The 13,557-nt window shown below is 34.5% G+C and overlaps 1 protein-coding gene across 1 annotated transcript in view; it reads right to left on the bottom strand.

Moving 5' to 3' along the window:
- The window catches only part of LOC108742235 (adenylate cyclase type 2), a 77,509-nt gene that overhangs the window by 16,893 nt on the left and 47,059 nt on the right, over nucleotides 1-13,557 (bottom strand). The window contains exons 7-11 of the mRNA XM_018477327.2: nucleotides 11,692-11,850; nucleotides 9,235-9,367; nucleotides 5,736-5,951; nucleotides 4,341-4,399; nucleotides 335-494 (exon numbers count right to left, since the gene is read on the bottom strand). Of these exons, the coding sequence (XP_018332829.1) occupies nucleotides 335-494; nucleotides 4,341-4,399; nucleotides 5,736-5,951; nucleotides 9,235-9,367; nucleotides 11,692-11,850 (727 nt within the window). The remainder of the gene's footprint in view (nucleotides 1-334; nucleotides 495-4,340; nucleotides 4,400-5,735; nucleotides 5,952-9,234; nucleotides 9,368-11,691; nucleotides 11,851-13,557) is intronic.

The following is a 13,557-nucleotide window of genomic DNA, read 5'->3' as shown; positions in this document are numbered from 1 at the left end:
TGGAACGAATAGGAGAACAGAGGACTCTATGGAAGTCAATAAAAAATAGGCGAGATAGGTTGGTAGGACACCTTCTCAGGCATGAAGGTCTAGTCAGAGACATGTTAGAGGCAGAAACGGGAGTTAGGAGGGGTAGAGGTAGACTTAAATTAGATTACGGTTCGCAAATAGTTAAGGATATGGGATGTTCTACTTTAAGGAAAATGCGAAGATTAGCTCAGGATAGGAATGAGTGGAGGTACGTGTCCAACCAGTCTAAGAACTGACGACCTTATGATGAAAGGCCAACTCCTACTGTGAATCGAATGTTTATATTTTCGGCTTACCTAGGAACAGTGGAAATTTGCATAACACCCATACCAATAAAGACCATCGTGGCGCACGTAATGTAGAAAGGAAAGTCGGTATCTGGCTGTTCTCGATATTCTTCTTCCTGTTGCCTTTTCCGAAACCAAAGAAACAGGGGATGCAAATCATCGTTACTACACCATTTTCTGTGAAAAATGAAATACATAAAACTGCTATTGACTCCTTTCAAATGTGGTACAAATGTTTCAATAGTATATTAAAAAGTTGATTACTGCCATAGTTTCATTGTTTTGTAGCACAACAAATGCGGAAGTCGACCCATTTAAATGCAAATGTATTTGTTTAATGCATGATGTGCTGAAAACTGCATCACATTACAGCAACAGCAATTTAAATAACATGTCAAAAAATACAATAATATTCTTTACTTGTTCGACATTACTTTTTTAATAACTATGTATATTTACAGATCCGTTTTCAGATACCCTAGATAAAAAAATTTCAGTCTCTCTCCAGTCTCTCTGAGAGCGTCTCTCACAGTCCTTCACAGTCTCTCAGTTATTGCCTAGATGTTTTTATAGATCTCTCACAGTTTTTGTATGAGAGACTCGAACGATAAAATTGTTAATTTAGAGATTCGAGTCTCTCATTCAGAGATTCTAGTCTCTCGTTCACAGACGCTAAACAGTTTTTTTGACAGTCTCTCGACAGTCTCTGAGACTGAACACTTTTATCTCGGGTACACGGTATACTGATGTATTAATACTCAACTTTCGTCATTAATTTTATGTTTTATTCAGTTATATCCTTCAAGAAATTTTGTTAGCCTGTAACTAATGGCATAAATATTGGCTATTTTATTTTTAACCTTCAATGAACTATATTAGGTTAGTTCTGAAGTTCACGCGGTGTTAGGTATAGACTATAGGGCGGATGTTCGAAAACGTGCAGCTTGAAGTGTTTGAGAAAACCTGCTGCCATTTTGGTACAAAACGGTTGTGGAAACGCGAAGGAAAACCGACCTTCCAAGATGCTGTGGTGTCCAGTCGATCAGATAGCAACTTGAGATGCACTGTGTACCCGAAGTCTACCTACACCAACAGATATCTCAATGCATCTTATCTCTAATGGGCACCGGAGGCGAGATGTGAATAGCACAATATAGAAATATTGAAAACCTCGCAGACGGGCCTAAGAAGAGCACATCTGCCATTCACCAAAGGAATCAGTGACAAAATCGGCCGAATTCTGTAGAAGGAAGGCGTGAAGACAATATTCAACATTTGTGGTAAACTTAGAGACCAGTTTGTCGGAGTGAAGGATGTTGTTCCGTTGGAATCTGAGGGAGTCTGCCAGATACATGGTTCTGTGGAAAGGTCTACAGCGGGGAAACAGGTAGATCCTTCGCAATAAGGATAAAGGAATACGAGAGATCCGTTCGACTGAAACAGTATAGCAAATCAATGTTGGCAGAACATATTCGGGACACAGGACACGACATCCAATTCAACCAGACAGAGATGCTAGCTAGAGAGAGACACTACTTCCCCATGGTCATCAAGGAAGCACCTAGGATCTAAGAACATTCGAACAAACTCAACAGGGAATGTGGGTACTGTAACACAGTTTGGGAACCTAACCCTGGAAAATGGGTATTGAAATACTGTATGACTGGGAACTGTAGGAAGGGACTGTATAACTACTATTTAAGCTGTTGCGAGAAGGTTCAGAGTGCTCGAGTGGCATGACCTAGAAGTTTGGGCTATTGCTTGGCATTCGGGAAGATGCCGGTTCGATTCCGGGTCTGTCTGCCTTGGTCGAAGTTTTTCTGTGGTTATCTTGGATAGTTTAAGCAAATGCTGGGGCAGTAATATTCCACAGGAAATCTGTCATTCTCTTCTGGCTTCATTTCGCCGGTCTCATCTTTCTTACCCGAACCACCATTTTCACGATTCCTGAAAAGAGGCTAAAGAGGGTCTTCCGACCTACCTTCCCTAATGAGATTTAAGATTCAGAGTGAATTTAGCAACAGCTTTGGAGTTACTAAGAATAACCGTTGTAGTGGGAGACGAAACGACTTTTGACGTTACCATGATTCGTCATGGGGACTACATCAATAAGACAGAGTTTTAGGATCCTGAAATCCTGTTTCTTCAGGCGACAGCCCTGACACTTCTGCATAATCTATAAGCATTAAAGTACATACGATACTTCCCTGGTTCTCTCTCCGACTTCCTTTTAAGTACACATTCATATGAAAAGGTACAGATGCTTAGCCATAAACTTGATATTGCCCTACCCGTCTATGTCACGTATACCAACGCTTTTTTTGAGGGATATTTATGACGTTTTTCTATTGCTGTTGTTTACTAAGGTACGTGCTTTTAAGGAATTCGGCGAGCTTTTCGAATAAGAAGAGCTTTCCGAATAAAAACGTTTATTACGCCGATAATTCGTAAGGCTGTTCCGATCCAGAAATAACTATTTAGAAGAGCAGTCATAGTGGAACTAATCTTTAATGTGGCAGATGCTTTCCAAAGATCCAAAATTACAACATGTTAGAATAAAGTTTAATGAAGTTCTGCTCGATGCCGTTCCTTGATGATACGCTGTCAATAGTTTGTTACGAATTTTTGTTTCCAAACAACGACGATATACTGTTGTCAATCAAAACATTCTAACAATTAATTAACTAACATTATAAACTGTTGAAGCTGACTTAGAAACCTAGGTACATACTTGTAAAATGTCTAGTAAACTAATTATCAGAACATCGAGCTTTCACTGACGTAATGTTGTCGTTGGCAAAATACACTTACAGGTTCCTTTGTTTCAGTTACTACAGTATACATTGTTGGAGAAGGCACGACACATAAATAATTAATCAGTTAATTTCGCGAATAAATAGACAGTACCAATTACAAACACCGGATATGTTTGTTTACCTTGTTTTGCACTTGTGTACAGTAGAGATTCAATAATATTGGGAATACGTAAGTAAATAGTAAATATGCGTTTATGCAAATAATTGACACTTCTTCGTGTTTCATTTCGCGGTGAAATGATTGATGTAGAATCCGAGAACACGTGCATTTTTAGGCATTTAACTCGGTTTTCCGGTATCCGGAAACATCATTAACTGGTGCATCTTTAATAAGATGTAATAGTCTAAAAGGAATCAGATACTTCGACCATAATCAATATAATAGGGTTGAGTATGTACTTTTTAACCATTAAACAACTTGGGTGTTACAGTCCTTTAAATTTCGATTCAAAATATTTACGTTTTATTGAGTTTTGTTAATTTGTGTGAGACAATTATTGCTTACGAGCAAAATATCTTAAAATCGCTGTTGTCAAACAATTTATGAGCAATTTCAAGGACTTTAAGAACTCAATTTTTATTTTTAAATTTTATGGTTGTATTTTTAAGATACCTACTATGAAATATTAGAAACTTTTAATGATATTTTTTACAGGTATCCAAATGCTTCATTTTCTTCCATATTGGTAGGTAAGTCATATAAATTTACGACCTTAGAAAGGAAATTAAAAACTTTGCGGAGAAAGCAGGTTTTTAATGTTTCCACTTTAGTAATAAGTTTAAACACCTGTTAGGAAAAATTAATATTAAATTGTAGGTAATACACTGGTTAATTTATTTATTTCTATATATTTCAAAATTAAAGGGAAAGAATCATTATATAGATGAGGTAAAAGATTTTCTCATCATGGACTAGCTATGATACCAGGATTCACGATTATTCTTACATATTTGGTGGTATGAATGAAGTTCAATGCCTACTATACTCTGACATTTCTAAAATAGTCACTTCATTTGAAATGCATAACCTATTGTGTTCACTTTCTTGGTAATGTACTATTCCAGACTTAGTTTGTCTTAATTTATTCTGTAATACATATCTATATGCGTGCATAGAAAAATGCATGAATCTATTTATTAAAAATAAGAGTACGAAAGTGTAAGTAATAGAAGATAAAGTAGTTTACAACTATGTACAATTACTTACTTGCATTCCAAGCACGTGCTTCCGTCAGAGAGCAAATTGGATTCTATCATAGCGACGCTCTGAAAGGGAAAATGAAAAATTCTGAACAGATTCACTAAATGGCTTTTCAAAAAGAGGTTCACATTCTCTAACAAGTCTCTTTTAACGTACTTGCACTGTGAAGTGCTTTTCAAAAGCTTTTATGCGATTCTGAATATCATCTTCATGAATGGGATGTCTGTCAGCAATTAAAATTCCGTCCAGAAGTCTTTAAAAAAGACCTATTGCATAATCCACGTTGATTGACGAAAGAGAACAATAAATTTGTGAATGTACTTTATTTTTCAAAAATAAGTTCTTATCATTTGTTCCATGCAAGAAAAATTGACTATGCTCCTGTTGTAGGCTACAGATTTACATGTCACATGCAAAAACCAGAGCTGATAGCTGAATGTGGTTCCAACATAGCATTAGAAAATGTAACTTCAAAAAGTCCCTCATCTGGGTTTTCGGTGGTTTTGGTTTAACCTATAAAATCCCTATTCATATCCTATCAGCTCTGATTTCTTAGGAAAATAAATCGTATTTATATATTGTATGGGCATTGCAAGTTGAGATTTGATTTCATTTAAAAGTTAAAAACCTTTAACGGTAGACGAACAACAATGCCAGGATAATAAGGTTTCGTCGGAACCTTCATATGTGGAATCCCGAAAAAGGCATTCTAATAATGGGTATCCTTGATGCTATAAATCAAACTAAGGATTCGTTATCCTATTGCATTGAAACTTGGATAGTTTGAATACAACTCCAGTTTAATGGTTGAAGTTTTAATTGACCGCAAAATTTTCATGGTGCAGTTAGATGCAACGGAGACATTATCTAATATTTAGTAAATCTTGTTATCAATTAATGTACGAGAACAAGAAGGTTGTTAGTATATACAAGTGAATACGTAGGAAGCTGGCTTAATTACGTTACCGAACTTTATTAATTCAATTCAAATCAAATGACGCTGCCCACAAAACTTAGTTATTCTGCCCTAAACTTTGAACTTTGAATTAACAAATATTATAAAGGTTCCTTACAAAGATACGTAAACCTGCTGATGCTTACACCAAGAGGCTTGCTATAAGTTTAATTATTTTTGATCAAACCATTAAAAAATTGAAAGAAATATTTTTATGGTTTTGAACTTTTGAATCGCCAAATTAAAAAGAATTGTGCTAATTAAGTCTGAAAGTGAAGCTACGTCACTTTGACGTGCACCCCCATTCCTAAACGTGGTTCAACGTAGCCTTTTGTCAGACCCCTACCCTCTCAGGTAAGCTACGTCAAAAACGTTAAAAAAAATGGGACAGACAGGCACCTAAATAGAGTTAAATGTAATAAATTAAGCTTCTTAATATGACATACCGTAAGTTCGATATTTTTCGCAATTGTGCTTTCTGCAATATTAGCAAAGGGTTTGTCAGCGCCCCAGTATTCAACGTATTTTGTCATTTTAGTTGAGGGTCGTGAACGAGGTGTTATAGGTCCTGGTGTTGCAATTCCAGTCCCATTCATATCTTCGGAACAGCTTCTACCGTTAGGCCTAGGGCTTCTATCTGCCTTATTTTCCACATCATTTTTCTGGAAACAATATTAAGTTTCTTACACACCTAGTCCGGAATGTTTGATTTCCTGTGTTTTCTAAAGATTTTGAGTTTTAATTTACATATTGAAATCCATGTTTTTTCTTCTTTAGATATAGTGACGAACCTATAGATACGTATGAGTATATTTACTGTACATTTTATAATTGAGTTACAATATAAGAAATTTTTTGTTGATATACTTTTCTTGTATATGTACAATAATTCGTTTGTACACGCAAGAGAAAATTGTGTTTTTCACCGTACAATTCCGAAATATAAAGTACAAAATGATTTATAATCACGCGACGAAGTGGTCACTCAACTCAATATGGTAATTACGTACAAGCGCCATAATATATTTTATTAATGTACATATTATTTTCTTTTCAAAGTTCATTCAATAAATGTCACTGTAGCACACATAAATGTTGGACTAATCATATTTTCCACTTTCTCTGCACTAGAAGTATTGAGTCATTTAAAATTTAAATAGTATTGTCACTATAGAACTAACTAACTGATTTGGATAAAATAATTCGAAGTGGTCTGTATTCTGTCGAAACTGCCAGACGCGGATCGCGATTTTGATCTTTTTGGATCTCATCAGCGCGTCGCAGGCAGCTCCGACAGAACACAGACCAACTTTTACCTGCTGTCTTAATAGCGCGTTTTAGAAAATACCACATAAGGCGCGGTAAACGCCATCTGTAGTACGATGCTATATTTTAGGATTACGTATGCTCCAACAAGGTCCATTTAAATATACGGATAACTGATTTGACATTAAATCTTTACAATGTCCAAGTGTGGGCTTTGAAACTGAATAAAACATGTTAAAAAAAGAAAAAAATTGTTAGTTTATATCAAAATGAAAAACAGTGCTTCTGTTGGCGTCAAAGATGAATAATTGTTACAAAGAAGAATATTTTGTTCATGAAAACAAAAAAAAATCATGAAATTAGAGAATTAAAGTTTTGTTTGCACTTTTTGAATATTCAAAGTGTAATTTATTCATAATTAAAGCGTGAACTGGGTTACGTAGTTTCCGAGTTAATTATTAAACAATGAGAGGCATACATACATAGGTGATGTTAAAGCGGGCAGACCTACATGACGGGAAAAATGAAAAATTTCTGCTGAAATGCAATTTTGAGTTTATTGGACAATTCATTCTGCAGGTGCTATTTTTATGAAAACTAATTTCAGTTTCAACCTCGCTTTACTGGTATACTTTTAATGTAACGTGAATGCAATTTTTTTAGAAATAAAGTTTCAACGGCGTGATGAAATAATATTATCTAACATAGTAACGATAATAATAAACAAGATTAAGTTTGGGATGTTGTTATAAAATATATAATAGTTATTAAGAAGTCGTTAATTTTCGAAGGTTTTTAAAATTGTTGTATAGAAATAAACTAAAATATTAACGTTATTGGAGTTTAACTAAGAAATTTTGTACTGAAGATACAAATTTCTCTCAAATAAAGCGAAGTAAATAAATAAAATAAAGGAAACATTTTCATTATGTGATGCACATTTTAATCCTTTCTGCATCAATGCAGTTCCTAGAAACTATATCCGGTGGAAAACCTGAAGGCATTAATTTTCATAGTTTGTTTGTCTGAAATTTTGTCCATTGTTTTCACACAAGTTAACACGGATTTACCGTTAGCTTCATTCAGATGAAATTTTCTGTACGCTAGCAAAACCAGAATTCGGAAAAAAAAATGAAAACGTAAATCTGAATTCGTTGACCGAGTTTGCAAGAAAATTACAGTCAGTTTTTGTAGGTAACTTTATCTGTGTTAAACAAAAAAATGACTCTTGTACGTATCGTCCTTTTTACCCACAGAACCTTCTCTCTCATTCCCTATATAGTTTTTATGCTCTCTTTCCTGCAACTTATAAGTTATAGAAATTAAACAAATCAAATTTTTTATAGAAAACGTTATTTATTACTATTTTCAAAAAATTATTATATCACTTTGAAGAATGACTTGTCCAATACCTACTACGTCAGGACTACATTAATAGGGCGTATCGTAAAAGGGTTCAAAAAGGTTATTGGCATCAGAGCCAGATCAGGCTATAAAGAAGGCTCAAGGGTTAAAAGATAGTATCTACAGGCCACATAAATCTTAATGAGGCATGCTCTAGTAAATCCAGATCCGCTAGGATGTTAATAGAGCCTGCCCAAACAAATTTCCAGTCGGGGTTAATTTAAGTTCATAATCTCGAGGTATATACTCTCCAATTACAGTTTTTGTTATTTGCGACCGAGGTGAATTTAACCGCAACGAAGAAAGCGCTAATTGAAACCACTTAAGGTATTAAAAGCTTCAATATTATATAATTAATTTTAATTTTGGAATCGTGCATTAATGATTCATTTTACGCAAATCTGAACAAAATTGATAACTAATAGAAAATCCTGTTTTATTTATGAAAACTCTGACATTATACACGATCTTACTTTCTTCCTTATTTGATGCATGTAAATTTCATTCAAGGATTAAAACTTCTTAGAAACATACGTTGTACGGGTGCGAAACATGGACGGTGGACGCGGCGGAAAATAAAAGGTTAGAAGCGTTCAAAATGTGGTGTTACAGGCGAATGATGATGATTCCGTGGGTAAAGAAGGTTAGAAATGAAGAGGTATTAGAAAGAATAGTAACAGAGGACTCTATGGAAGTTAATAAAAAATAGGCGAGATAGGTCGGTAGGACACCTTCTCAGGCATGAAGGTCTAGTCAGAGACATATTAGAGGCAGAAACAGAAGTTAAGAGGGGTAGAGGTAGACCTAGATTAGATTACTGTTCGCAAATAGTTAAGGATGTGGGATGTTCTAGTTTTAAGGAAATGCGAAAATGAGCTCAGGATAGGGAAAAGTGGAGGAAGTTTCCAATCAGTCTTAGGACTGACGACCTTATGATCATGGTGAGGAATATACAATTTTAATAGGGTATCATAGGAGACATAAATGTGTAGAGGATCTTGAGCGCTTATCAAAATGCTATTATATATGTTAAAGAAGTTTTGGTGGTTTATAAGTAGAGTAAGATAAGTCATTATCTTATGATGACGTGCTAAAACCGATAGATGCTCGAAACTGACTTTTTAAAGGATGCTAAACCAAATCGTGTGGTGCTCTTTAAAATTCTAGAAAATAACTAAATCACACCCAAATAATGAGCAGTGCATGAACGACTTCATCATAAACGCCGAAAAAGAGCAACTGATTCGTTTAGAAACAAAAATGAAAGAAGCAAACCTTTGGAGGTACGATAAGAAACGTCTCCACTTTGTGGTCTGCTAGGTATGGTTCCCGACTAGCTCCATTTCCCGGCTCAACTTCGAATTTATCCCCCAGTTGAAGCAGTGTAGCTCGTGTAATATGGACTTTCCTGAAAAAATAAATATTCTGTAATCTATATATAAGGCTTCATTCTTCTACTTTACAACAATTTCAACATTTTTAAAATTTATAGTTTATTAGAATATACTAATATTCCCTAAAAAAATTGAACAGATTTGACGCCTTCTTATGCTTCCTTTAGATACGTATTGTTGCACTTATTTTAAATGGAGTTAAAATGTTGTATCTCAAGACTATGTTTATTTTATTCTTAGTTTCTGGTTGATTTTGTATTTTCGAGTAAAAGTAATTTGCGGGACTTGTGCAACAAAACAAAAAGGAATAATAAACTCGATGAAGTAAGGGATAACTTTTTATTACTTCGAAAGCGAGTTTAGTTTAACAAGTTTAGTTTCTTAAAGTACGGTAAACAGAAGTTTTATCAGTTAATTTAAATTAGATCAAAGATTTTACTAGATATTGCAATTGTTTTATTTGATTACCGTCTAAAAACTTTTATTAAAAACTTTTAGTAACAGTCGTTCATAAATAATCTTTTTATACAACTTTTATTGATCGATCCATTTTATCAATTAATGTCGTTCTCTGTAGGTAATTATTTGCCTTTATTAGGTATAGCAAATTTTCAACCTAAATTGATTGGAAAAGGATATTCTCTTTATACAAAAGTAAAACAATAAAATGAAGACGTCCCTTTTGTGACAGGGTAATTTAAATTAGGTTTCAACATTCCCCTAACATAATGGGTTGTTTATGACAGAATTTTGTAGGTACATTTATTCTACACTGACTAAGGAACTAATTCTCCCTAGTCTTAATACCATTCAAAGACATCAAAGTAAGATTTCGAAAATGTACCAAGCTGTGCTTCAAATTTTATGGACCTTAAATTAGCTTTAATCCACACGACTTACGGAGTATATAACTAATTATGTTAGTTTAATTTACATTTTCAGTATACGAGAGAAAGCGTCAACCCTCTTCAAAGGTTACATTATCTTGAAAATATTATTTGCCCTTGTAATAATATAGTACTAGATGCATATGTATAATAAACATGTCGTAGGCAAATGTGTGTCGACATCTCTGTTTTGGTATACTCATTAGGTTTTGTATCATTACTTTGAAGTTTATGGTCAGACAGAGTCAACCCTCCTACAAAATTGTGGCAATTCTTTAATACATTAACGGGGTGTGTTTGTCGTGAAATCACGAGCAGTATTTTATCAAAATGTTGATTTAACGAAGCGAATGAAACTTGATATAAAAGACTATATTACAAATTAATTATTAACTATGAAATAACGGATTACAACTACAGGCACAACGAAGAAAATATGAATTAAAAACGCAAATTAACAAGAAGGACAAAACGTAACTCGCTCTGAATTATGTGACACAATCAAAAATTGTTCTGGTGCCACCACCAATACCTCTTATGCAGCAAAAGAATGTTTTCATGGAAGAGGGGAAATCTTCAAAAGACACCCAGCCGTCCGTACGACTGGGTAGTGTCGGATTCCCGAGGAAGAAGTCCTGGGACCTACCGACTAAAATCCCTCTGCCTCAGGCCGTTCTAGGACCAATTAAGGTCCTCTTCAGCCGGAACAAAAGAATACTAGTTAGAAGCCAATAAGGGGAAAACCCCAGCAAGGTATGACTCTGCTTCGAGCTATGAAATTCCTGTAACCTGTATTCAATTGAGAGCATCGACAATAAAATTAACAAAGGTGGTTGCCGTCGAAGACCTTCACATGACCTGACTATTGGGACCAAATCGGTCTCTTATTGTTTGCTAAAGAACATTCAAGAGATACTTGACTATCTTGTATGCATTTGAAATTATGGAAGTTTCCAATATAATTAAATAAAATAACGATAAGCAAATCTATCTCTAATTAAAATAATATCTCTAATTAAAATTAAACTGAAACAGAGTGTACAAATTCTGATGAGATAGCAGTTCTTCAGCTGTCCTATAACATGGTACAAAAATAATGAACGATTTTGTAATAACATACTGTGTAACTGAGTGCAAAAGCTACGACAATTTTACAATACAGTGTAAAAAGAGTGTCTCATAAAACGGTACGAAAACTATGATAGCTTTTTGTAAGACGTGATTTATTTAACAATGTAGTGGGAAAGTTGTAATTATTTTTGTACAACACCTGCCTATCTAAATTCAAAATTTGTAACAAGGGTTAAATATATTAACATGGTATATGACTAATATATAATTTATAAATTTTTGTTGATAGTTTATAGTGGTTCAAATTTTATTTTCAATGTCAGATATTGTTACGTATACAAGTAGTATCCCATTGAAAATTAAATTAGTTATGTGCTTACCCCGCGATTCCTCCCGATTCCATATGGTTGGCTAATGTAACGTCATCACTCCATACATCAAATTGCCATTTACGGAGTCCTAGTACACCGCAGAGTACATTTCCGGTGTGTATTCCTATCCTCATGTCCACATTAAATCCTGTAGCTTCTCGAACAAATCTGTAACAAAAACATATATCGGTAATATCCGCACTACGCGGAGTTCCAAGGATAATAGCCAGGATTAGCATATTCAGAGAGATAGGACTAGATTTCAAGACTGAGAAAGGAACGTTTGCTATTTATTTGTTTTGTGAAATGTAACAGGATCATTTATCTTCCTTATAGAACGGTAAATTAAGTTAAAAGCATTTGATGATTGTTTAAAGAGAATATTAAGATGATCACATGCTGATGAAGGACCTCTCATCAGCACTTTTATAAAGTATTTGAATTTTCTACGGAACCTGCTGCAACCTGTTAATTTATACATTCAGTAAAAGGAAGAGATAGTCGAGAACTTGAAGTATACTTCGTTTAGTTTCTGTAGCGAAGTGACCTTCAGTTTGACCGGCGCAAAGTAGAAAAGAACAGCACTAGGCCAGAAAAGGAAGGAGACAACTCTCGGCCAAACTCTTAACCGGTGAGGAGCGTATAATCCGTACAGTACTGCACGGAAAAATTGACCATTTTATCCACTACAATTGCATTGCTCAAATGTGCTGTTATTGGTACCAATTACTACTAAAAATATCATCGAGATGTTTATTTATATTTGAAGACATATTAAAGGCTTCAACGCTTGTTTTCGACTCCCCTACTATTCATTATCGAACGAAACTTTTGGAAGGTACTGTATGAAAAAGTAAGTTTAATGACCAAGAGTCGAGAGTATAATGAGCTTTTTTCTCCCTACCTACTATTTTGCCAGCGCGCATCCAAGACATTGGAAGGGGTTCATCGCTAGAGAATGTAAATAAAGTATACTTCAGTAATATATCAAGAATATCGTCCGGACTAGCGCCTATATTTGGAAACTTCTCTTATCTCCTTTATATGTATAATAAAGACAGATTAGATTTTCCAGACTTTTTATCATAATCACTAAAACGTCTAGAAAAATTGCACTACAGAACAAAGACGTGGTTCAGCTGCAATGACACTGTCAGTCAAATATTGTATTTTACAGAGTACGAGGGTTGTTTGATGAGCCAGTGACTTTTGCTATATTTATTTTTCAACGCTCAGCTCAATAGACTTAGTTTAACTTCTTTGACCTTTCTTGAAAATATGTTTTATCTAACTTTGTAAAACAGGCATTAGTTTCAACAACAGTCTCCTCATTAGACGAGAAAATTGCCAAATCAGGACAATAAGGTGGTGAAAAAACATTTTATACCTTAATATATCCTAGCTACTGACGAGTGTGGCGATGCATTGTACTAGTGAAAGAGAACTTTTTTCTTCATTTTTTACCAATTCATCGTGAAATTTGTCCAATAATACTATTATCGTTATCATAGATATAGTCAATTAATCAGTTAGTCTTTCATTGTGAGAAAACCTTTTGAAATTATCTCTAGATAATGCAGACTCTCAAAATAGAATAAAAATTTTAATTGGACTTTCACCTTTTATGAAGTCACTGACTTTACACTTAACAGCCCTCATACACTTTATGGCCGGGGTTTTTTGTAGCGTCTAGGATTTTCAAACAACTACGTAATACTACTTTATAATGCAATCTCTTCAAAAGGATTTGTATTGTTATAAATAGTTTTAACAGCCTTCCGTCGACTAAATAGCACCCCCTTTAATTGTTATTGATCAAACAGTAGTTACAGTTTATGGTTATGGGAGTTCAAAATGAACACATTCGCGACCTTC

This window comes from Agrilus planipennis, unplaced genomic scaffold (assembly GCF_000699045.2).
Source record: "Agrilus planipennis isolate EAB-ADULT unplaced genomic scaffold, Apla_2.0 scaffold317, whole genome shotgun sequence".
In the NCBI taxonomy this organism is placed as follows: domain Eukaryota; kingdom Metazoa; phylum Arthropoda; class Insecta; order Coleoptera; family Buprestidae; genus Agrilus; species Agrilus planipennis.
Note: the sequence above shows the minus strand (reverse complement) of the source record. Positions and strands in the feature narration are given on the sequence as shown.